This window comes from Rhinatrema bivittatum, chromosome 6, assembly GCF_901001135.1.
Source record: "Rhinatrema bivittatum chromosome 6, aRhiBiv1.1, whole genome shotgun sequence".
In the NCBI taxonomy this organism is placed as follows: Eukaryota; Metazoa; Chordata; class Amphibia; order Gymnophiona; family Rhinatrematidae; genus Rhinatrema; species Rhinatrema bivittatum.
Window position 1 is genome coordinate 70,945,410 of NC_042620.1, and position 23,675 is coordinate 70,969,084.

The window sequence follows — 23,675 nt, forward strand, 5'->3', positions numbered from 1 at the left end:
GCTGCCTACATTACTGGCGTAGACAACATGCAGACTGATTTCCTCAGCAGGAACATGCTAAAGGGATATGGGAATGCTCAGAAGAGGCCTTTAAGCTCATAATGGACAGGTAGAGCTTGCTGCATTGAGACTATGGTGATAGGAAGGAATTCCAAGGTGGACAAGGCTTTCAGACACAGGAAGGATCGGAGGTTGAGGGGAATAGACGCCCTATTTGTTCATGGCTAAGATGCTCACTCATGTATGTGTTTTCCTGTGGCCACTTATCAGATGTGGTACATTAGATAGAGGGTTATCTTTTGTACCAGTCACTCTGAATTGGCTAAGGAGGCCATGATTTGCCAATGTGATATGTCTTAAGATGGGGGCTCAATCACATCTTCCAATTTCGAGGATGTCCCCTGCAATAAACTGATTCTTATAGATGATCCACCTGTATTTTGTCATACAATCTAGTTCTTGAAGGGGCAAGACTACATAAGCAGGACTTTTCGTTTCCATATTTGCAGTGATGCTAAAGCAGAGGTGGACAATTCTGGTCCCCGAGGGCTGCAAACCAGTCAGATTTTCAGGATATTCCTAATGAATATGCATGAGAGAGATTTGCAAGCACTCTGCCTCAGTTGTATGCAAATTTTTCATGCCGAGCCCGGCGGTGAAGATATATGCCCTCTTTCCCCGCAACCAGAGACGCTCTGTACTCAGCCAGGATGGGCTGAGCTCAAGTAAGGCGTTAAAACAAAACAAAAAAAACCAGAAGGATGGGAGTTTGTAGAAATTCCTCCGGTCTCCGTGTTTGGCGCGTCGATCCGATGTTCATTTCCACTTTTTTTTTTAGTGCTTCTTTTTTATACTGACATTCATGATACAGATCATATCATATCGGTTTAGAAGGAACAAGGGGTTATAACGTTAACATAAACATAGAGGAAGGCAAAAGGTTACAATAAAACAAGGGTACTGGAACTAGGGAGAAGAGGAGCCAGTAGCAGAAGGTAACTCGGTAACTATAACAGTAACAAATCATTTACAATATCTGTAATGGAGTGCATTGAATAGAGGGCATTGGTACGTGACTATAGCTGAGATGGGCATTGGTACGTGACTATAGCTGAGAAGGACCTTCACCGAGCGTGGCGGTGAAGGTCCTTCCCTCTCCCCCTGCTGCCGGGGGTGAGGGAAGGACTGGTCTGATCAACCCGATGGTACAAACGCAGACTGGCGATCTGTGCGGCTATCCGAACCTCGGAGACCGGAGACTTAGAAAAAGTTTTCCACCTTACCTTGTCTCGGCGTTTCCCGGTTTCATTCCGGGCGGTCTCCGGCTGCGGGGGGAGAGGGATGGACCTTCACCGCCACGCTCGGTATTGCACCCGCTGCCTCTCAGCCGCTCCTATTGCCGGGGGCTAAGTCCATGCTGGGAACCGGCTACCGGACCGAGGCCTACCTCTGAGGTATCTCGGAAATCACCTCAGGAAATCTCAATTGGGGGAGGGACCCTTAGGTATCACCACAGGAGAGCGGGGCTCGTCTGGAGAGGTAAGATTTCATCTTTGTTTGGAATTTTCTTTCTTCTTTGGTTTGAATACTCTAACGCTGAGCAAGCGTGTATAGAGCCCGAACTGCTATGGAGACGGAAAATACTGAAGAGCAGAGCTTCCTGCACAGGTATATGTACTGGTGCTGATGTCAGATTGAAATCTGACTCAGTCTCCAACTGCTATCAGGAACACACTATACCCGTTGGTCCTGAATCCATCTGCTACATGCTAGGAAAGATAGAGGTGTTTAAAATCATGAGAGTTGTAGAACTGGTAAATGCGAATCGGTTATTTACTCTTTCGGATAATATACGGACTAGGGGGCACTCCATGAAGTTAGCATACGGCTACCGGACCCGATCAGATATGAGGGTCCTCCCCCGTGGAGACCCTCTGAGGTGGTCGCCATCTTGCTCGCGTGGTTGCCGATGCCATTTCGCCACTCTGTCCGCCAAACTGAACCGTGTGCATAGGGACGAGCCAGGCGCACAAATTACTTGTGTGCACAGTGGCGTGTGCATAGGGGCCGAGCACACAGCAGTGCGCGCATCTCAGTGAGTGCGCATCCCGGCCTACACGCACATCTTGGGCACACCCGGAGCGCATAGCTAAGCCTCCCGGCGTGCACATTAAACGCACAGACCGAGGTTTCAACGACCTACGCGCACAAAACCATGGCACCACTGGCCAAGAAAACCAAGGCACAAGCCCTCTGCGCAGCACAAGGAGGCCAAGGCTCTGTGTCTACAATGCGAGGAGGCCCTGGGAGAACCTGGACAAGGCCCTCCCCAGCCAGTACAGGAATCCGGATCCACCGATAGTACCCCAGACCTCTCTATCCCCAGCACGACCCTCCCCCAAACGGGGTCCCTGGGGAATGCAGCGGCCTTTAATCTAGACCCAGGATCCTTCTCCTGGGTAGAATTCTTTAAGAGTCTACACACCTTTGTCCACATCCAACCGCCACCGATGGCACAGACACATCCGCCACCAGAGGACCCTTGCTTCCCAGGTCCCTTCCAGGCCTTCCAATGACGTGCTCCTCCCGGCAAAAGCCTCACCATAGGAGACACGGACACCTCTGACGAGGATCAAGACTCCCTAGAGGAAGGGGAAATACCTCCAGGAACGGAACCTTACCGAACCTTGAGGCGTTTCTTCTCCAAAGACGAGATATCAGATCTCGTGGCGCTCAGCTTGAAGGAGCTCGCCATTCCAGGCATAAGTGCCAGAGGAACCAAAGATGAACCCTCTCCTAGAAGGGCTCCGTCATGCCTCCCGCCATTTCCCCTTGCTGCAAGCCGTACAATAGCTGATCAACTTGGAATGGGATGCCCCGGAGGCCAGTTTCAAAGGGGGGTGGACCCTGGAAGCCCCATATCCACTGGAACCCTCAGCCAAAGATCTACTAGTGTTCCCCAAAGTGGACGCCATGGTCTGCGCGGTCACAAAGCGCACTACTATTCCAGTCGAGGGAGGAGCGGCACTCAAGGTTGCCCAGGACAGACGTCAGGAATCCATCCTTAAACAGTCATTCGATGTATCAGCCATGTCACTGCAGATTGCGGCCTGCTGTGCCGTAGTGACACATGCCTGCTTATCAATGACCAGGAAAGCCACCACGCCCGTCGAAGCACTAGAACCAGCAATATCCTTCCTCACAGATGCGACCTCCAACCTGGTGTGCACCTCTGCCAGGGGAATCTCATCCATAGTGGCAACCAGAAGGCAACTTTGGCCCCGAAGCTGGTCAGCCAATGCAACTTCCAAGACGAAGCTCACGAGAATGCCCTTCAAAGGAGCTCTCCTATTTGGGAGCGAGCTGGAAAAGTTAGCTGACAAATGGGGCGAATCTCCAGTACAGGACAAGACAAGAACAAAAGTAGCCAACACTCCTCTCCCAGACTACCTAAGGGCAGAGGTTCACAGCGCTTTAGACCCTACAAGAGTACATATCAAGCACCTCACCCCGCAGGCAGGGGCCAGTCCTTTCGGAACAAACACAACAAGAGGGGCGCCGGCCCAGGCCCCAGTCGCACCCCACAATGAGATTCAGCCCACCCATCCACAGGAAGAAGCCATAGGGGGCAGGCTTGCCCTATTCTACCAAAGATGGGTTGAGATAACAGCGGACAAGTGGGTCCTAACCATCATTTGAGAGGGATACTATCTGGACTTCCACAGCATCCATCCAGACAAGTTCGTGAAATCTCCTTGCCTCGCACCCTCCAAGAGGACGGCAGTGGAAACCACACTGGCCAAATTACTCACCCTAAAGGCCATAAGGCCGGTACCCACGCAACAACAAAATACTGGGCACTATGCCATCTGTTTTATCGTCCACAAAAAAGAGGGAACGTTCCAGCCCATACTGGACCTCAAGTCGGTCGACCGCTACCTGAGGATACCACACTTCCGCATGGAAACCCTGCACTCGGTCGTAAGGGCCATACAGCAGTGAGAATTCCTTATCTCCCTGGACCTGTCAGAAGCCTACCTGCACATCCCAGTCCATCACGAGCATCAGCGCTTCCTACTCTTTATGATCTTGGACCACCACTACCAGTTCCGGGCGCTACCCTTCGGGCTAGCCACAGCACACACCCCCACCCCCCCGCACGTTCACCAAAATCGTGGTGGCGACACTGAGGAAAGAAGGAATCCTCATACATCCATATCTGGACGATTGGCTGATCAGGGCAAAATCTCCAGACGAAAGTCATCAGGCAACCACCAGAATCAACTCTCTACTGGAGAGCCTCGGGTGGGTCGTCAACACAAACAAGAGCTGTCTGCAGCCCTCCCAATCTCTAGAATACCTGTGAGTCCGGTTCGACACCAAACAAGACAAGGTCTTTCTTCCCCCTACAAGGAGAAGAAAACTGATGTGAACCAACTGCGAAACCTGCTAGGACGTCCCCACCCCAAAGTATGGGACTACCTCCAAGTCCTCGGCCTCATGACATCAGCCCTGGAAGTGGTCCTGTGGGCAAGAGCCCCACATGCGACCGCTACAGCACTCCTTACTGTCACGATGGAACCCGATGTCCCAGGCCTACTCTGTTCGCCTCCAGCTCCCGGAGGAAGTGCGGAACCAGCTACAAGAAGGCCATCTAAGCAGGGGAGAAAGGCTATCTCCACCAACCTGGGTCTTGCTCACCACGGATGCGAGCCAACGAGGGTGGGGAGCCCACTGCCACGAACTGACAGCCCAGGGGCAATGGGACAAGGAAGAGTTGGGGTGGAACATCAACCGACTGGAAGCCCAGGCGGTCAGACTAGCCTGCCGACTGTTCTGTTACAGACTCCAGGGTAAATCTGTCAGTCATGTCGGACACCACAACATTTGCTTACATCAACTGCCAGGGAGGAACCAGAAGCCAACAGGTGTCCCTGGAAATAGATTCCCTAATGGCGGGGGTGGAAGCAAACCTACAAAGGGATCTCAGCCGCCCACATCGATGGAAAAGACAACGTCGCTGCAGACTACCTCAGTAGAGAGAGTCTAGACCCAGGGGAATGGATGCTGTCGTCCGCAGCCTTCCAGTTGATAGTAAACCGCTGGGGAACCCCAGCCATGGATCTCCTGGCAACCCAGTCCAAAGTCCGAGTCCCCAACTTCTTCAGTCAGACGAGAACCACAATCCCAAGGGATTGATGCTCTTGTCCAGACCTGGCCACAGGAAGACCTACTATACGCCTTTCCCCCTTGGCCCCTACTAGGCGGGATCATCTACAAGATAGAACACCACAGGGGGATAGTACTTCTGGTGGCCCCGGACTGGCCAAGGCAGCCGTGGTATGCAAACATGCGAAGACTCTTAATGGGGATCCCTCTCCCCCTACCCCCACACAGGGATCTGCTCCAGCAAGGCCCGATCCTCCACGAAGACCCAACTCTATTCGCTCTTTCAGTCTAGCCATTGAGAGGACATGCCTGGAGAAGAGCGGATACTCGAGAGTGGTGATTGACACCTTGCTCCGAGCACGCAAGTTATCCACATCGCTAACCTACATACGAATATGGATAATATTCGAAGCCTGGTGCAAAGACCACGACATCCTTCCGCGGACAGCCAAAATTCCCACGATCCTGGAATTCCTGCAGGACAGCTTACAGAAGGGATTGTCCCTCAACTCAATCAAGGTTCAGGTGGCTGCGTTGGCATGCTTCGGAACCGAAGTGGAAGGCATTAGCCTAACATCTCATCCGGACGTCTCCCGCTTCCTGAGAGGGGTCAAGTAGATCCGTCCACCTTTAAAGTGGCCGGGACCCCTATGGAACCTCAATCTAGTACTAGACTTCCTAGCGGGAGCCTCTTTCAGACCTATCCGTGATCTGTCTCTACGACTACTAACCTTGAAGACTGTATTTCTAGTGGCAATATGTTCGGCCCGTCGCATCTCCGAACTTCAAGCGCTATCCTGTCGGGAACCTTTTCTTAGATTCACACCGGGATCCATACAGCTACGCACTGTCCCCTCCTTCCTTCCAAAGGTGGTTTCTCACTTCCATCTAAACCAAACCATCTCGCTGCCATCTCCAGACGAGCACAAGGGCTCGGAAGAATCTCGCCGTCTTCGCCACCTTAACGTCTGCAGACTCCTTGTCTGATACCAGGAAAGGTCAGAATCCGTACGAAAGACAGACACCTATTCGTCCTTCAGACCGGGAAGAAACAAGGAGAAGCGACCTCGCGGGCAACCATAGCCCACTGGATCAAAGAAGTAATCAAGGTGGTCTACATAGAGGCAGGCAAGCCCCCACTGCTACAAGTCAAGGCCCATTCCACTAGAGCCCAGGCAGTGTCCTGGGCGGAAACAAAGATGCTGTCACCCACCGAGATCTGTCGGGTGGTGACATGGTCCTCCATCTACACCTTCGCAAGGGTCTACCGCCTGGATGTTCAAGCTCAGGAGGACACAGCATTTGCAAGGGTAGTGCTAAGTGGGCCACAGGCAGCTTCCCGCCCAGTTCGGGAGTAGCTTTTGTACATCCCATTGGTCCTGAATCCATTTGTTACACGCTAGGAAATCGAGAAATTACTTACGATAATTTCGTTTTCCTTAGTGTAGACAGATGGATTCAGTATCCCGCCCACGGCTGCCGCTATGCACAAAAACCTTGGGTGTCAATTCCCGAGGTCAAGACAAACACGGGTAAGCCACGCTTACCTTCAGCTAGGACACCCATAGATACCAGGTGTCGGAGTTTCTCGGTTGAGGGCATTGGTTGTCTCCAACTGTAGCCCACGTCAACCAGTTCAAGTTGATCACGTTCCTAAGTTATTCAAGTTAAACAAAGTTAACCAAGTTAATCAAATTATCCAGACATACACATATCCACAATTGCTTTGCGAGGAGAATACTGAAGAGCAGAGCTTCCTGCACGGGTATATGTACTGGTGCTGACGTCAGATTGAAATCTGACTCAGTCTCCAACTGCTATCAGGAGCACACTATACCCATTGGTCCTGAATACATCTGTCTACACTAAGGGAAATGAAATTATCTGGTAAGTAATTTCTCCAATATCCCCCGTCAGCTGTCTCTTCTCCAAGCTAAACAGTCCTAACCTCTTTAGTATTTCCTCATAGGGGGAGCTGTTCCATCCCCTTTATCATTTTGGTCGCCCTTCTCTCTACCTTCTCCATTGCAACTATATCTTTTTTGAGATGGGACTACCAGAATTGTACACAGTATTCAAGATGCAATTTCACCATGGAGCAATACAGAGGCATTATGACATTTTCTGTTTTATTCACCATTCCCTTTCTAATAATTCCCAACATTTTGTTTGCTTTTTTGACTGCCACAGCACACTGAACCGATGATTTCACTGTTATCCACTATGACTCCCCTTTGTGCACCCCTTCGTGCAACCCTTTGTGTTATTTGTTTAATATGCTCCTTGTTATACCTTTTGCTTAATTGTTAAGAACTTTGATTTTGATGATTTTATTTTTGTAATCTCTTAGCCTCAGGTACAAAAATTTTAGATTGTAAGCCCTTTTAGGGGATAGTGAATTACCTATTGTACCTTATTGTAAACCGATGTGATATCTCTTTTTGAAATGAACATCGGTATTTAAAATCGTAAATAAATAAATAAATGATGCCTAGATCTCTTTCTTGGGTGGTAGCTCCTAATATGGAACCTAACATTCTGTAACTATAGCATGGGTTATTTTTCCCTATATGCATCACCTTGCACTTATCCACATTAACTTTCATCTGCCATTTGGATGCCCAATTTTCCAGTCTCACAAGGTCCTCCTGCAATTTATCACAATCTGCTTCTGATTTAACTACTCTGAATAATTTATATCATCTGCAAATTTGATTACCTCACTCGTCGTATTCCTTTCCAGATCATTTATAAATATATTGAAAAGTACTTGTCCATTACAGATCCCTGAGGCACTCCACTGCCCACTCCCTTCCACTGAGAAAATTGTCCATTTAATCCTACTGTTTCCTGTCTTTTAGCAAGTTTGTAATCCACAAAAGGACATCACCACCTATCCCATGACTTTTTACTTTTCCTAGAAGACTCTCATGAGGAACTTTGTCAAATGCCTTCTGAAAATCCAAATACACTACATCTACTGGTTCACTTTTATCTACATGTTTATTAACTCCTTCAAAAAAGTGAAGCAGATTTGTGAGGCAAGACTTGCCTTGGGTAAAGCCATGCTGACTTTATTCCATTAAACCATGTCTTTCTTTATTTTCTGTGATTTTGATATTTAGAACACTTTCCATTATTTTTCCTGGCACTGAAGTCAGGCTAACTGGTCTGTAGTTTCCAGGATCGCCCCTGGAGCCCTTTTTAAATATTGGAGTTGCATTAGCCACCCTCCAGTCTTCAGGTACAATGGATGATTTTAATAATAGGTTACAAATTTTTTCTAATTGATCTGAAATTTCATTTTTTAGTTCCTTAAGTACCCTGGGGTGTATACCATCCGGTCCAGGTGATTTACTACTCTTCAGTTTGTCAGTTGGGCCTACCACATCTTCTAGGTTCACTGTGATCTGGTTCAGTCCATCTGAATCAATACCCATGAAAACCTTCTCCGGAACGGGTATCTCTCAACATCATCTTCGGTAAACTCCGAAGCAAAGAAATCGTTTAATCTTTCTGCGATGGCCTTATCTTCTCTAAGTGCCCCTTTAACCCCTGAATCATCTAATGGTCCAACTGATTCCCTCACAGGCTTTCTGCTTCGGATATATTTAAAAAAATTTTTACTGTGAGTTTTTGCCTCTACGGCCAACTTCTTTTCAAATTCTCTCTTAGCCTGTCTTATCAATGTCTTACATTTAACTTGCCAATGCTTATACATTATCCTATTTTCTTCTGCTGGATCCTTCTTCCAATTTTTGAATGAAGATCTTTTGGCTAAAATAGCTTCTTTCACCTCACCTTTTAACCATGCCGGTTTATTCGCTGCCTTACTGACTATTAAAAGCATAAACACTTTAAATAATATTCCCCAATAGTTAACTTCACCCCAATACTTTAAAAAAAAAAAATTTCCCAAGCAAAACTTACTAATTCCTTTCAGCCACCAGCAATGTGATCCTCTCCTCTGTGCTCCCATTTATTTTGTTGGCCCAAGAAGGAGGGCTATTTTCACCCCTTCCTGGATCTCGGGGGGGGGGGGGGGGGGTGAACAGTCAGTTTTATGTGACTCGTTTTTGCATGGAAACCTTGTGCTCAGTGATAATGGCAGTACAGTTGGGGGAGTTTGTGATGTCTCTGGATTTTTTCAAGGCGTACCTGCATATTCCCATCTGGCTAGAGCATCAACAATATCTGTGTTTCATCATTTTGGGACGTCGTTATCAGTTTTAAGTGCTACCTTTTGGTTTGGCCACCGCACCCAGAACTTTTTCCAAGGTTATGGTGGTGGTGGCGGCAGAGTTGATAGAGGATAGGATCCTGGTAAGCCAATAGTTTGACGACAAGCTGATTCTGGCCAAGAGTCTGGAAGAAAGCCTCCGGGTTTCATGCAAGGTGATAATCTTGTTGCAGGATCTAGGGTTAGGTAGTGAACTTGGCCAACAGCAATCTTCCACCATCACAGTCGCTAGAGTATTGCTGTGTTCGGTTTGACACGAAACAGGGTAGGGTGTTCCTGCCAAAGTGTCGTATTCAGAAGCTGATGGTGCACGTGCATCTATTGACAAACACAATACGCCCAAGAGAGTGGTCCTATCTACAGGTGCTCGGATTGATGGTGGTGACCCTGGAAGTGGTGCCATAGGTAAGGCACAAATGCATCCTCTTCAGCACACTGTGCTGTCTTGTTGGAACCCACAGCCTCAGGACTATTTGATTTGGCTTCACCTACCAATAGAGGTCTGCACTCACCTGCAGTGGTGGTTAAAAACTGGATCATCTAAGAAAGGGTGCTAGACTAGTACTATTGCTCTCCTTGTCTGAGCTCAGTGGCTTCCTGTTGGCTGAGTATTGGAGTGGTTGTTTGTTAATAATCAAGTTTTTGTTAGCTTGTCCACAGTTGGCTTTTGCAGAGAATACTGGCAGGCTGATGTCAGTGCAGGGATGTTTAAACCGTGACATCAGCATTGCTCCATCTTCATCTGGTGGTAGGGGTGCATGACCCACTGGTTGTGGATCCACCTGTCTGTACTAAAGAAAAAGAAATTATCAGGTAAGTAGTAATTTCTCCTTTGTTCCTCATACCAGAAAAGAAGGGCATGAGTCAAATTTATAGTATGTTAAGTTCGGTCCTAAAAGTAAATCTAGTAATACTTCACAAGTCACAGAATGAATACATGACCAACAAACTAAGAGGCCCAGAACAAGAAACACCTCTAGAGGACCCTGTTTTAGGGCTGATATAATTTGTTGTGGCAAACTATGTGATATGAAAACCAATTAATTTAATTCCAATGGTGAAATTTGCTGTTTTATATTTTAATTCACAGGGTTCATTGACAGATTTTCTGAAAGCAAATGTTGTTTCATGGAATGAATTGTGTCATATCGCTGAAACCATGGCAAGAGGTTTAGCTTACCTTCATGAGGATGTAAAAGAAGGTCACAAACCAGCCATAGCCCATAGGTAGGTATGGTGACTTGAAGTGGTAGCCTGAAATCTCAAGTGACGGCACCATAAACTGATCTCCTTTGTCACATGCCATTCTGTTTATATGTCTATTGAGGGGTAAACAGCAAGGCAGTTTTGAACAAGCAATACCATTTTTTTTTATTTTCAAAGAACAAAAGCACAGTAATATTGCATAACATATTGTAAAGGGTTTCAGCACTGGTAAAGGTAAAAATTAGCTCATACTGCTGTATGCAGTTACTTAAATCATTGGTGTATATTAAGTATGAATAGGATACTTCATTTTCAGTTTATTGTTTTCTTGGGAATTTCAGTGTTATCACAAACAAATAGTAATGATGGCAGAAAAGGACCAAATGCTCCAGCCAGTCTGCCTAGCAAGTTTCTTAAGGTAGTATTTGCTGTGCCAAGCAGGTTACCCTTATGTTTCTCTTAAGGGTAGTAACTGCCACTCTGTGCAGTTATCCCCAAGCCTTATGATAAGGTTAGTAATATTTATAATCAAAGCCAAGCAACTGTCAAACCCTTAAAAAGTTACTGCTACCAACATTTTTATTGGGTGAGGAGCCTTCTTGAAAATTTAGACAATGCTTCTTGTGCTTTGCTTTTGGATTTGGCTGTAGAAGCAGTCCTGTGTTTTTTCCCTAAATGTCTGCATCTCAGTATCCCACACCATAAAAGTCAGGGCTTATGTTGGTGGTGGTTGAATCCAATTCCCCCCTCCCCCCCGCCCTGCCATTGAAGCGGCGAGTGATGTTGCTGTTGCGTCAAAAACATCAAGGCTTATTGGTTAAGGATAGTAATACTCATGCCTTCTGTTAAGGGTAGTAATTGCCGCACCAAGCAGGTTACCCCCTTGCACCCTTGTATTCATTTCCATCCTCTAATTTTTAGGAATCCATAGTGTTTATCTCATGTCCCTATTCTTTCACTGCTTTTGTCTTCACCACCATCTCCGGAAGGGCATTCCAGGCATCCCCCACCCTCTCTGTGAATAAATATTTCCTGATACTGCTTTTGAGTCATCCCTCTAGAGTTTCATTTCATGACCCCTAGTTCTTCTGTTTCTTTTCCAGCAGAAAAGGTTTGAAGTTTGTGTATCATTAAAACCTTTCAGGTATCTGAAGATCTGAATCATTTTTCCCTACACCTCTCTTTCAGGGTATACATATTTAGATCCTTCATCCTCTCCTCGTAAGTCTTCCAGTAGAGACCCCACACCATTTTGGTTGCCCTTCTATGGACCCCCCCTCATCCTGTCTCTATCCGTTTTGAGAAATGGGCTCCAGAACTGAACCCAGTACTCCAGGTGAGGCCTCACCAAGGACCTCTGTACAAGGGCATTATCACCTCCTTTTTCTTACTCGTTATTCCTCTCTCTATGTGGCCCAGCATTCTTCTGGCTTAGCTATTGCCTTGTCACATTGCTTTGCAGTCTTCAGATTGCCAGACACTATTATCCAAGGTCCCTCCCTTGGTCCGTGAACATTGGTCTTTTACCTCCCCATCACATACAGCTCTTTGGATTACCACATCCCAGATGCAAGACACTGCACTTTTTGGCATTGAATCCCAGCTGCCAAATATTCGATTATTCTTCATTCTGTCTACTCTTTCAGGCATGTCCACTCTGTTGCAGATCTTATTATATTCCGCAAATAGACAACTTTACTTTCTGCCCCTTCCAAAATTTCTCTCTCAAAAGATAATGAACAGAACAGGTCCCAAAAACGATCCCTGGAGCTCTCCACTTAACATGGTTCTTTCTTCAGAGTAGGTTCCATTTACCATTACACACTGTCTCCTATCAGTCATCAGTTTGCAATCCATGCCCCACTTTGGCACTCACTCCCAAGCTTCTCATTTTATTCACAAGCCTCCTATCCAGGACTGTATCAGAAGCTTTGATGAAATCCAAGTAGATCACATCGAGCACTTTTTTTTTTAATCCAATTCTCTAGTCATCTGATCAAAAAAATCTTATCAGATTTGTCTGACAGGACCTTTCCCTGGTGAATCCAAGCTGCCTCGAGTCCAGCAACCCACCTGATTGTAGATAGTTCACTATCCTTTCCTTCAGCAAAGTCTCCATTAATTTTCCCACTATCGAGGTGAGGTTAACCAGCCTGTAGTTTCCAGCCTTGTCTCTTCTACCACTGTTATGAAGCGGGAACACCACCACTCTTCTCCAGTCCCATAACATTACTCCCGTTTCCAAGGATCTATCGAGCAGGTTTTTCAGTGGATCCACTAGCACATCTCTGAACTCCCTTAGTATCTTGGGATGTACCCCATTTAGCCCATGGCCTTGTCCACTTTGTTTGCCTAGCTGTTCTTCATACAGCTAGGCAAACTTCTGTAAATGGAGTTTCGTCTACCCCATCCTCATCTATGGTCCTGTCAACCAGCAATGCTCCTTCATGGTCTTCTTTAGTGAACACCAAACTGAAGTATTTGTTTAATATTTCTGCCATTTCTTCTACTCTCTCCACACCTAGTCACTTCTCAATTTCACTAAACCACTTCAGGCCTTCCTTCTTTCTCTTAATATATCTGCAAAATGTTTTGTCACCTCTTTTTACCTCTTTGGCAATCCTTTTTCCCACTTGCCATTTTGCTTTACTGATTTCTTTTTTCATCTTCCTCAATTTTAAGATATTTTTCCCTGTGTTCCTTTTTTTTTTTTGGGATCCTTTTTACTTCTTAAACACTGTTCGTTTTGCCTATTTTTTCAGTCACTTCATTTGAGAACCAGATTGGTTTCTTTTTCCTCTTACTCTTGTTTACTTTTCTAACAAATAGATTTGTTGCCTTTATAATAACTCCTTTTTATTTGGCCCACTATTGATCCATTTTTTACTCCCATTTTCTCTGTCTTCCAATTCTTCCTCCAGGTATGTCCCTATTTTGGCAAAGTCCATATTTGTGAAATTCAAAACTTGGGTCTATCTGTGGCTTTTCTGTATCCCATTCACAATATCGAACCATGCCATCTGATGATCACTGGTGCTCAGGTGAGCCCCTAACCAAACATTAGAGACAACATCCCCATTAGTGAACACTAAGGTAGTATCACATTCTACCTTATGGGTTCCATTGCCATTTCTTTGAGCAGATCCTCTTGAAGGGCATCCACTATCTCTTTTCTATGTGTAGACTCCGCAGAAGGGATACTCCAAGCCACATCCAGCAGATAAAAATCTCTAATGAGCAGCACGTCTCCCTTCTTTCCCACTTTTTGGATATCAGATCAGTGTCCAGTTCTTCTGTTTGAGTTGGAGGCCTGTAGATCACACCAGTAAAAATGGAAGTACTATCTTCTTTTTTTTTTTTTTTTTTTTTTTTTAGGATGGTGCAATTCAGGGACATGAGGTAGAGAAGAACAGGTGAAAATAGTGAAAAGAGATTTTTCATCTGATTTTTTTTTTTTTTTAATAATATTGAAATTAACAGGAACAATAAAATAACTGAAAAGAAATGTTTCCAAGTATGAATACCGTATTTTTTTTCACTCCATAAGACGCACCTAGGATTCAGAGGGGGAAAATGAAAAACAAAAAAAGAAAAATGGTGTGCTAAACCGGCTCTGTTCCCGGGCTCCTATGTGTCTTATGGAGCAAATTAGGGGAGTACATACAATTTTTTTGGTCCCCATTTCGTTTTTGGGTCTGGGGAGGGCCATTTGGGTCCACTCCCCAGATCAGAAAACGTTTATCGTTCTCTTTCTGTGGGAAAAAAAACTAACCCATCCCAACCCTTCAAATTGAATTAACTACAACTCCTGACCCCTCCAAGACCTGCCAAAAGTCCCTGGTGGTCCAGGAGCAATCTCCTGCACTTGGGCCGACAGCCCTTTGCCCTTACTATGTCACAGGGGCCGACCAATGGCACCAGTAGCCTCTGTGACATAGTAAGGGCAAAGGGCCGTCGGCGCCACTTTGATTACTGTCAGCCGATGGCCCAAGTGCAGGAGATCGCTCCTGGACCCCCGTTGGACCACCAGAGACTTTTGACAGGTCTTGGGGGGGAGGGGGGGTTAGGAGGGTGGGGAGTTGTAGTTGTTTGTTTTTGTTTTTTATATTCGCTCAATAAGATGCACAGACATTTTCCCCCCACTTTTGGGGAAAAAAAGTGCGTCTTATGGAGCGAAAAATACGGTAGTTATTAAGTATAAGCAACTCGATTGAGTTTACTTTGTTATTCAAAGACAAAGAAAATGCAGGTACAACAGTACATAAAATGCTTTTTTTTTTTTTTCTTAACATTTAAAAAATCTCTCACATTTCCCTGCTTCTCCAATAGCTGCTGTATTTAAATGTTGCTTGCAAATATAATATAGAGAATGGAATAGGACAAATGATTTGAAAAGGTGTTTTTGGTTGGGTAAGTTTTAAAAGTTGTGGTGGCCTAAGGCGGCTAAGTGGAGAATTGCTGGCAAAGTTCATCTGTAGCATTTTCCTACTTTTACTTGCTTTCGCTGAGTCACATTAATATCACAAAGCCAGTTTTGCTGCTTATCGGAAATTGGCACTTACTAGATGTTCAGCATGACAGCATGTGGGACGGACAGTGGAGTCTAGAGTAATGAAAGGAGGGAAACAAAAAGTACACTATTCTTTTGGCAGAATTTATATTTTTATTAGTTTGTACTATTTTATTTTCTGCAGTTGAAAGTAAAGGTATTAATTACTGTTTCAGATTATACTGGTTTATGCAGTTGTGGTTGTCTCATCTCAGAAAATATTTAGCAGAACTAGAAAAAGGTTGAAGAAGGGTAACCAGAATGATAAAGGGATAGAAAAGCTCTCCTATGAGGAAAGGCTAAACAGGTTAGGGCTGTTCAGTCTGGAGAAGAGATGCCTGACAGGAGATATGATAGAGGTCTATAAAATCATGAGTGGTGTGGAACAGGTAAATAGGGAAGTTATTTCTCAGAGGACAAGCAAGAAGGCAGCCCTTACACATGGGTGACAGCATATGATGGGCCCTGCACAAAAAATGTCAAAGTTTCTAGAACTTTAAGTAAGCCTTTCTGAGCAATCTCCGGCATGCATTATTTATTTATTTATTTATTTATTTAATGTGTTTTGTATACCGTCATTTGGTTTCGCCATCAGAACGGTTTACAGTAGTCGAGAAATATATTGGCTACAAAACATCGTTGCAGCAAACTGTCATATTGAAAGAAAGATTGGGGTTTGAAGGTTAGTTCATTATAAATAAAATTATTACATATTATCAATCTTATATAGCAGCAGTGTTACTACATACGTTAATGTTGATACATAAAGTAAAAAAAACAAACTTACATATAGGCTAGGGGTAATAAGTGAGGTCAGTTGCTCATTATCTTAAGTGTTCACATGGTGGGCGTTATTTAATTGATAGAGAGACGGAGCATTTTTCTTATTGTTGGGTTGCATGGTTGATTGGTGGTCTGGTTGATTGAGTGAGTTTGAGTAGGCTCTGGTGAATAACCAGGTTTTGAGGTCTTTTTTGAAAATTTAGATATTTGGTTGATTTCTTATTTCGATTGGTATTGAGTTCCATAGAGTGGGGCTGGCGACGGATATGGCTCTCTCATGTGTTCAGTTCAGTTGTGTGGTTCTGGAGTGAGGAATTTTGAGGAGGCCTTTGTTTGTTGAGCGTAGGTTCTGTTTTAGGAGCGTGGATTACGATGGATTTGCTTAGCCAGTTGCTTTGCTGTCCTTGAATTATTTTATTCAGGATTGTGAGTACTTTGTATTCTATACGGTATTTTATTGGGAGCCAGTGTAAAGAGATGAGGGTTGGCATGATTTGCTCATGTTTTTTTGATCCAGTCAGAATTCTGGCGGCTGTGTTCTGTAGGATCTGTAGAGGGCGGATGGTAGCAAGTGGTAGGCCAAGGAGTAGAGCGTTGCAGTAGTCCAGGTTGGAGAAGATGAGAAGTTGCAGGACCGTTCTGAAATCATCATGTGCGAGGAAGGGTTTGAGACGTCTGAGCATCAGTAGTTTGTGGTATCCTTCTTTAATTTTGTTAGTTATGTGTGTTTTGAATGAAAGATCTTTGTTTATTATGATTCCTAGATTTCGCGTATGAGTGACAGAGATTAAGGTATTTGGGTTTTCTGTTTTGAGTGGTAAAATGGGGGTGGTGGTGGTTTTTCTTTCGATTTACTCAGTTTTATCTATGTTTATTATGAGTTTCAGGTCAGTTAGATGCTGTTTGATTTCTGAGAGAGTTGTTTTCTCATATGTTTCTTCCAGCATATTTTGTATAGGGACTAGTATTTGTATATCGTCAGCAAATAGAAAGTGGATCAACCTAAGGCGTTCTAGTGCATGACACATAGGAAGTAGGTAAACGTTGAAAAGTGTAGCCTTGCGGCACTCCTGTGTTTATGTTTACTTTATTCAAGAGATTGTTGTTGAACATTACTTGGAAATTTCTATGTGTTAGGTAGGAGGAAAACCATTCTAATGTGGTGTCCATGACTCCTATTTCAGCTAGACTGTCGAGTAAAATTGCATGGTTTACTGTGTCGAAAGCAGCTGATAGGTCCAGGAGTATTAGTAGGTAGCTTTGTCCTTTGTCAAATCCTTTGAGTACTGTGTCATTTAGTGAGAGAAGTAGGGATTCTGTGCTTAAATATTTCTGAATCCAAATTGAGAAGGGTGAAGTATGTTGTTCGTGTCAAGGTATTCAGAGAGTTGTGAGTGGATGATTTTCTCAATTTTTGCAATGAAAAGTAAGTTTGATATGGGTCGGTAGTTTTGAATGTTCTCAGGGTCTAGGTTGTTCTTTTTTATTAATGGTTTAATGATTGCTGATTTTAGGCATTCAGGATATTTCCCTTCGATGAGGGAAAGGTTGACTGTTTATTGTTTTGGTAATTGTGTTTTCAATTAGTTTAATTGTTTGAATGGGGATACTATCAATGGGATGGTTTGCTGGATTCATTTTTTTTTATTATATTTTGGATTTCCAGTGAGGAGATGGGGTCGAAGTTAGACCAAGTTGATGTTATTTTGGGTGTGAGTTTTGTAGTTGTTGCTGGCATTGTAAACATTTTGATTTTCTCAGTGAAATATTCAGCAAATTCATTGCTTTTGTTTGTGGTGGAAAGTGATCTTAGTTCATTTGTTGGTTTGGTGAGGTTTTGTACGATTGTGAATAGCATTCTAGGGTTATATTGCTATTGATTTATTTTGGTTCAGTAGAAGGCCTTTTTTGCATTATGGATTAGTTTTTTATAGTTAAATGGGTTCGGTATGCGTTGAGTAGTGGATCGGTTTTATTCTTGCGCCAGGATCTCTTTTTTTTCTGAGTTCACGTTTGGCTGATCTTATGGTATCGTTGTACCACCGATTTAGGTGTTTTGGGTTTTTTTATTGACTTTGTGATGGTCCCCTCAGTCTCTTCCGCAGATCCCGTAGTCTTGCGGCAAAGTTTGTCTCTCTCTTTATTCTCCTGGAGTATTTCAGCTGTTTTTGGTTGATTTTTTTTGGTGTCAGGATAGAGCTGTCAACGCGAAGGTACCCCCCTGGTTCTCCCCTCTAGAGTCTGACAGGTATTTTTGCCACATACGGTAAGTTTTCTTTGAGTCAGTCCTGCAAGGAGCGGTGTGCTCAGTGCTCACCAGCCATCGATAGCCATTGCCATCAATTTTGACATCGTTCCTTTTCTTTCGCAATGTCGTCATTGATGGGGATCAACTGATGCCTTCAGTGCACAATGACTGTCTCTCATTGACCATATGATAGATGTATCCTCTGCCTGGGGGCATTGCATGATGTGTGGATTTACAGCAAGTGCACACAGATGACCCCAAAAGGACTCGTCAGAGAAGATAGACCAGCTCTTCGGGCAGTGGAAGACCCATCCGTCTGCATCAGAGGCATTGACATTGAGGAACCTCTGAGTTGCACCAATGAATGTTGAGCCATCGACATTGGTGGGGCCATTGGCGTCGATGGCATCCAGGGTCTCCAGAGATGGGCCATTGCCCAGCTTCCACAGGCCGAGGATACCAAGTTTGTTGTCTTCAGCCTTAGCACCAGGGAAGGATCAATCTGAGCATCAAGAAAAGTGGAAGAAGCTTCAACATCGGTCCCTGTTGAATCATGGTGCTGGGCATGAGGACATACCAGCCTCAGCTGCAATGTGCCCCTGAAGTGACCCGAGATGAGAAGTGCCAGTTCATAGTCCCCAGGGTTCGCCATGGCTTCCACCGGTCCCAATATTTGCTACCGATCCTTCTCTCGGTTCTGAAACTGATCTGGTTACACAATCTGGATTCCAGTTTGTCCTGGTATTGGTGATCTTTGAGGAAGAACTAGAGAAGCGAGTCCAGCTAGCCATGGAGAAAGTGCTGCAGGACCTTGGTGTCTGAGCACCAGAGCAGACACACTCTCCTTGAGCTGCTGCTCGAATTCCTGCATGCACTTATCGGAGTATTACTGACACCTTCACTGGTTTCGGTGCCCAAGACTGTATCCACACCTGTTGCGCATCAGGACCACTACCGACCAGTCTGGTGGTCATCCCTGATTCCTTGGAGGAGGAAGCTCCCCTGGCGATGGGGAGAGCCTCAGGGTCCAGGTCCACCCAGCCAGCCGAGTCTGTTTCTATACCATTGGCTGAAGACTAAGCACTTTGGGATCCATCTACAGTTAATTACAGTGGAGATGATCTCTATGACCCCTAAAGGGGGGGGGGGTGGAACTCTTCAGATGGTTCGGTCTCGGACGCATATGCTGGTCTTCCTTCTGACCCATCTGCTCCTGACTGCAGAGATATCGCCTTCTCAGGTTTTGTCAAGTTGATGGCGGAAGCCATCCCATTTCAGTTACAGATGGAGGAGGGGGATACCCAGCACAAGGTGCTGGTTATTCTCCAGTATGTGGAGCCTCCTAAGGAGATTGTGGCAGTCCCAGTACACAAGAGCCTTATGGAGTTACTGTTGAGGATATGGGAGAACAGTGAATAGGAAGGTAGACAAGGTCTATCTTGTCAGAAGTCTCCTGGATTTGACAAGCGTCAGCTGCCACACCAATCAGTCGTGGTCTAATCCGCTCTCAAGAAAGCCAAGAACCTTCAGACCCATTCATCAGTGCCCCCAGAAAAGGAGCCTAGGTCACGGACACTCTTGGGAGGAAAGTGCTTCAGGGAGCTATGCTCATTGTCCGCATAGTGGCCTATCAGCTCTTTATAGGTCAGTATATGTGGGACATCCTGAAGCAGTTGCAGGAGGTGGCCGAGCAGCTGCCTCAGCAGCAGCAAAACACTCTTCAGTTACTGGTGCATAAGGGTCTGGAATGTGGAGAACACAGGATCCGTTCGACCTACAATGATTTTGAGGAGGCATCAAGATTCCCTGCTGCGAGGATTGGCACCCGCAGCTCTCCTGGCTGTGGGACTTGGATCTCCGTCAGTAAGTGCAGGAAAGACTTGTTGATATGCCATGTGCAGGAGAGAATCTCTTCGGAGATGAGGTGAAGGATGCAGTGGCGCAGATTAGGGATACTCTAACAGCTCTCTCTGAGGGCTCTGGATCCATCCTCTTCATCGCAGAAGCCTTCAAGATCAGGCCCCAGGAAGTTTTTCTTCCAACTGAGGAGACACTATCCTCCACCATCTCAGTTCTGGCAACAGCAGCAGACCCCTGGTAGCCATTCCAGGCAACAGAGGGCCTGAAAGCACCAACTAGCATCTGTCAGCTCCAGGGGTGGAATTTTGACTGAGTGGAAGAGAGTATAGTAAAGTCCACCTTATCTGTGGCAACAGACCTTCTGATTAGGGCCAGGCTCACCATCATTCACAGAGGGTACAAATTAAATGTATTGAGTTCCCCACCAAATTGCCCTCAGAGTCTTTTTTGGGGACTATTAGCAAATCAGAAGGTGCTTAAGGCAGTCTGTTCCACAGGGCAGAGAGGGCAGGGATTCTACTCCCGGTACTTCCTGATTCCAAAGGAACTCTGTCCCATCCTAGACCTAAGGGCCTTGAGCAAGTTTCTAAAAAGATAAAAGTTCATCATGACTTCCCAGGGCACTTTGATCCCTTTCTTACAAAAAGGGGATAGGCTGTGCTTTCTTGATCTGAAGTGGGCATGCACTCATCTTGAGATTTTCCCTTGCCACCAGAACTATGTCTGATTTGTGGTGGAAAAGCAGTACTTACAGAACTGCATTCTGCAGTTTGAGTAAGCATCTGCACCTCAGATCTTTACAAAATGCCTGGCTATGGTGGCAGCGCATCTTCGCAGACTGGGAGTTCGTTTCCCATAGCTGGACGATTGACTGGTCAAGAGTACCTCTCAGGCAGGGGACACAGAGTACATGCGCTCGATCATCCATGTCCTGGAGTCACTAGGGTTCTTTAGCTACCCCATGTCCCATCTCAGCCCATCACCTCAATTGGACTTCATCAGAGCCATGCTAGACACAGCTCAGGCCAAGGCCTTCTTGTTGCAGCAACAGGCCATCACACTGATGAACTTTGCAGTGGAGATTCAGCAGAGCTATCCGGTATCAGCATGGCATATGTTGAGACTGTTGGACCACATGGCTGCTACAGTGCATGTAATTCCCTTGGAATGAATGCTCATGTGACGAGATCAATGGATCTTATCATCCAAGTGGCTTCAGGCCACTCAGGATCCTAGAACACTGCATCTGAGTCACCCTGTCCCTCCAAGGCTACTTGTTCTGGTGTCAGGAAATTTCCAACCTGAAACCGGGGGGTGAGGTACCCTTTCAAATTCCTCTGGTTCAAATTTTCCTCACCATGGTTGCATCAATCGTGGGCTAGGGAGTCCATATAGATGGGCTCAGCACACAGGAGCTGTAATCCACCCAGGAATGTCTTTGTCAGATCAATTTCTTGGAGCTCTGAGAAATCAGGTATGCTCTGTCTGCTTTCAGAGTTTAGCTATCCAACAAAATTGTTAATACAGACCAACAACCAAGTGGCGAATGTACTACCTCAACAAGCATAAGAACATAAGATATGCCATACTGGGTCAGACCAAGGGTCCATCAAGCCCAATATTCTGTTTCCAACAGTGGCCAATCCAAGTCACAAGTAGCTGGCAAGTACTCAAACATTAAATAAATCTCAAGCTTCTATTACTTATTAATTAATAGTTTATAGATTTTTCCTCTAGGAACTTATCCAAACCTTTTTTAAATAGAGTTACACTAATTGCCGTAACCACATCCTCTGGCAATGAATTTCAGAGTTTAACTATGCACTGAGTGAAAAAGAACTTTCTTTGATTTGTGTTAAATTAGCTACTTCCTAACTTCATGAAGTGCCTCCCTAGTCCTATTATCTGAGAGAGTAAATAACCGATTTACATTAACCTGTTCGAGTCCTTTCATGATTTTGTAGATCTCTATCATATCCCCCCTCAGTTATCTCTTCTCCAAACTGATCAGCCCTAACTTTCTTAGCCTTTCCTCATAGGGCAGCCATTTCATGCTGCTTATTTTGGATGCCCTTCTCTGCACTTTCTCCAGTGCAACTATATCTTTTTTTTTTTTTTTTTCCTAGAGGCAGCAACCAGAATTGCACATATTATTCAAGATACAGTCTCCTCATGGAGTGAAACAGAGGCATTATGACATCCATTGTTTTGTCATTCCCTTCCTAATAATTCCTAATCGCCACAGCATACTGAGTCAACGATTTCAATGTATTATCCACTATGACTCTTAGATCTTTTTCCTCGGTGATAACTCCTAAGATAGAACCTAACATTATGTAACTACAGCAAGGGTTATTTTTCTGTATATGCATCAGTTTGCACTTGTTCACCTTAAATTTCATCTGCTGTATGGAAGCCCAATCTTCCAGTTTTGCAAAGTCCTCCTGCAATTTATCACAATTCGCTTGAGATTTGACTTCTCTGCATAATTTTGTGTCATCTGCAAATTTGATCGCCTCACTCATCATACCCCTTTCCAGATCATTTACAAATATATTAAAAAGCACCAGTCCAAGTACAGATCCCTGAGGCACTCTACTGTTTACCTTTTTCCACTGTGACCATTTAATCCTACTGTTTCCTGTCTTTTAACCAGCATGCAGTCCAAAAAAGGACATTACCTCCTATCCCATGACTTTGTTTTCTTAGAAGCATCTCATGCAAGATTTTGTCAAACTCCTTCTGAAAATCCAAATACACCACATCTACTGGTTCACCTTTGTCCACATGTTTGTTCACTCCTTCAAAAAATGTAGGAAGGTATGGGCTCATACCTCCTGTGTCAAGAGGCGGTGCAGATATGGTCTTGGGCCCTCTCCCATGGGATGGGGCTCAGAGCAACATATCTGGCTAGTATGGAGACCGGGATAGCGGACAGACTGAGTCGTGTCTTCAAAAATGGTCTCTGGACCAAGGGGTAGGGAATTGAATCTTCCACCTCTGAGGAAGCCTAGACAGGGATCTGTTCACAGCCCCTTGGAACAGAAAGATTCCTTGGTTTTGTTCCATGTACAGGACACATGGCAAGCTAGCCTCTGTTGCCTTTGCCCTGCATTTGGGGCCAGGGCCTCCTGTATGCATATCCTCCAGTTCCACTGGTAGCGAAGACTTTGTTGAAGCTCAAGGAGGACAGAGGGATGTTGAGAGGTTAACTTGGCAATCCCTCAATCTATCAGAAGATTTCTTGTGTCCTCGTAGCTTCCAGAAGGCCTTCCACCACCACAGTGTGGTGTGAGCAAAACACATAGATCCTTTCTCCTGCTCAACACAAAAACTGCTTGACTACCTTCTACACTTTTTTGACGCTGGTCTCAAGACCAACTTAGCTGAGTGAAATTAGTGCATATCAGCAGGGGTGTAAAGCAGGGATGGTGAACTCCAGTCCTCGAGGGCCGCAAACAGGCCAGATTTTCAGGATATCCACAATGAATGTGCATGAGAAAGATCTGCATGCACTACCTCCATTGGATGCAAATCTTTCTTGTGCGTGCTCATTGTGGATATCTTGAAAACCTGGCCTGTTTGTGGCACTTGAGGACTGGAATTCACAATCCCTGGTG

At 45.1% G+C, this 23,675-nt stretch overlaps 1 protein-coding gene across 3 annotated transcripts in view; it reads left to right on the forward strand.

Moving 5' to 3' along the window:
- The window catches only part of ACVR2A (activin A receptor type 2A), a 404,271-nt gene that overhangs the window by 311,024 nt on the left and 69,572 nt on the right, over positions 1 to 23,675 (forward strand). For all 3 annotated transcript variants that reach the window (XM_029605421.1, XM_029605422.1, XM_029605423.1), the window contains one exon: positions 10,500 to 10,636. In XM_029605421.1, coding sequence (XP_029461281.1) covers positions 10,500 to 10,636 — 137 coding nt within the window. The remainder of the gene's footprint in view (positions 1 to 10,499; positions 10,637 to 23,675) is intronic.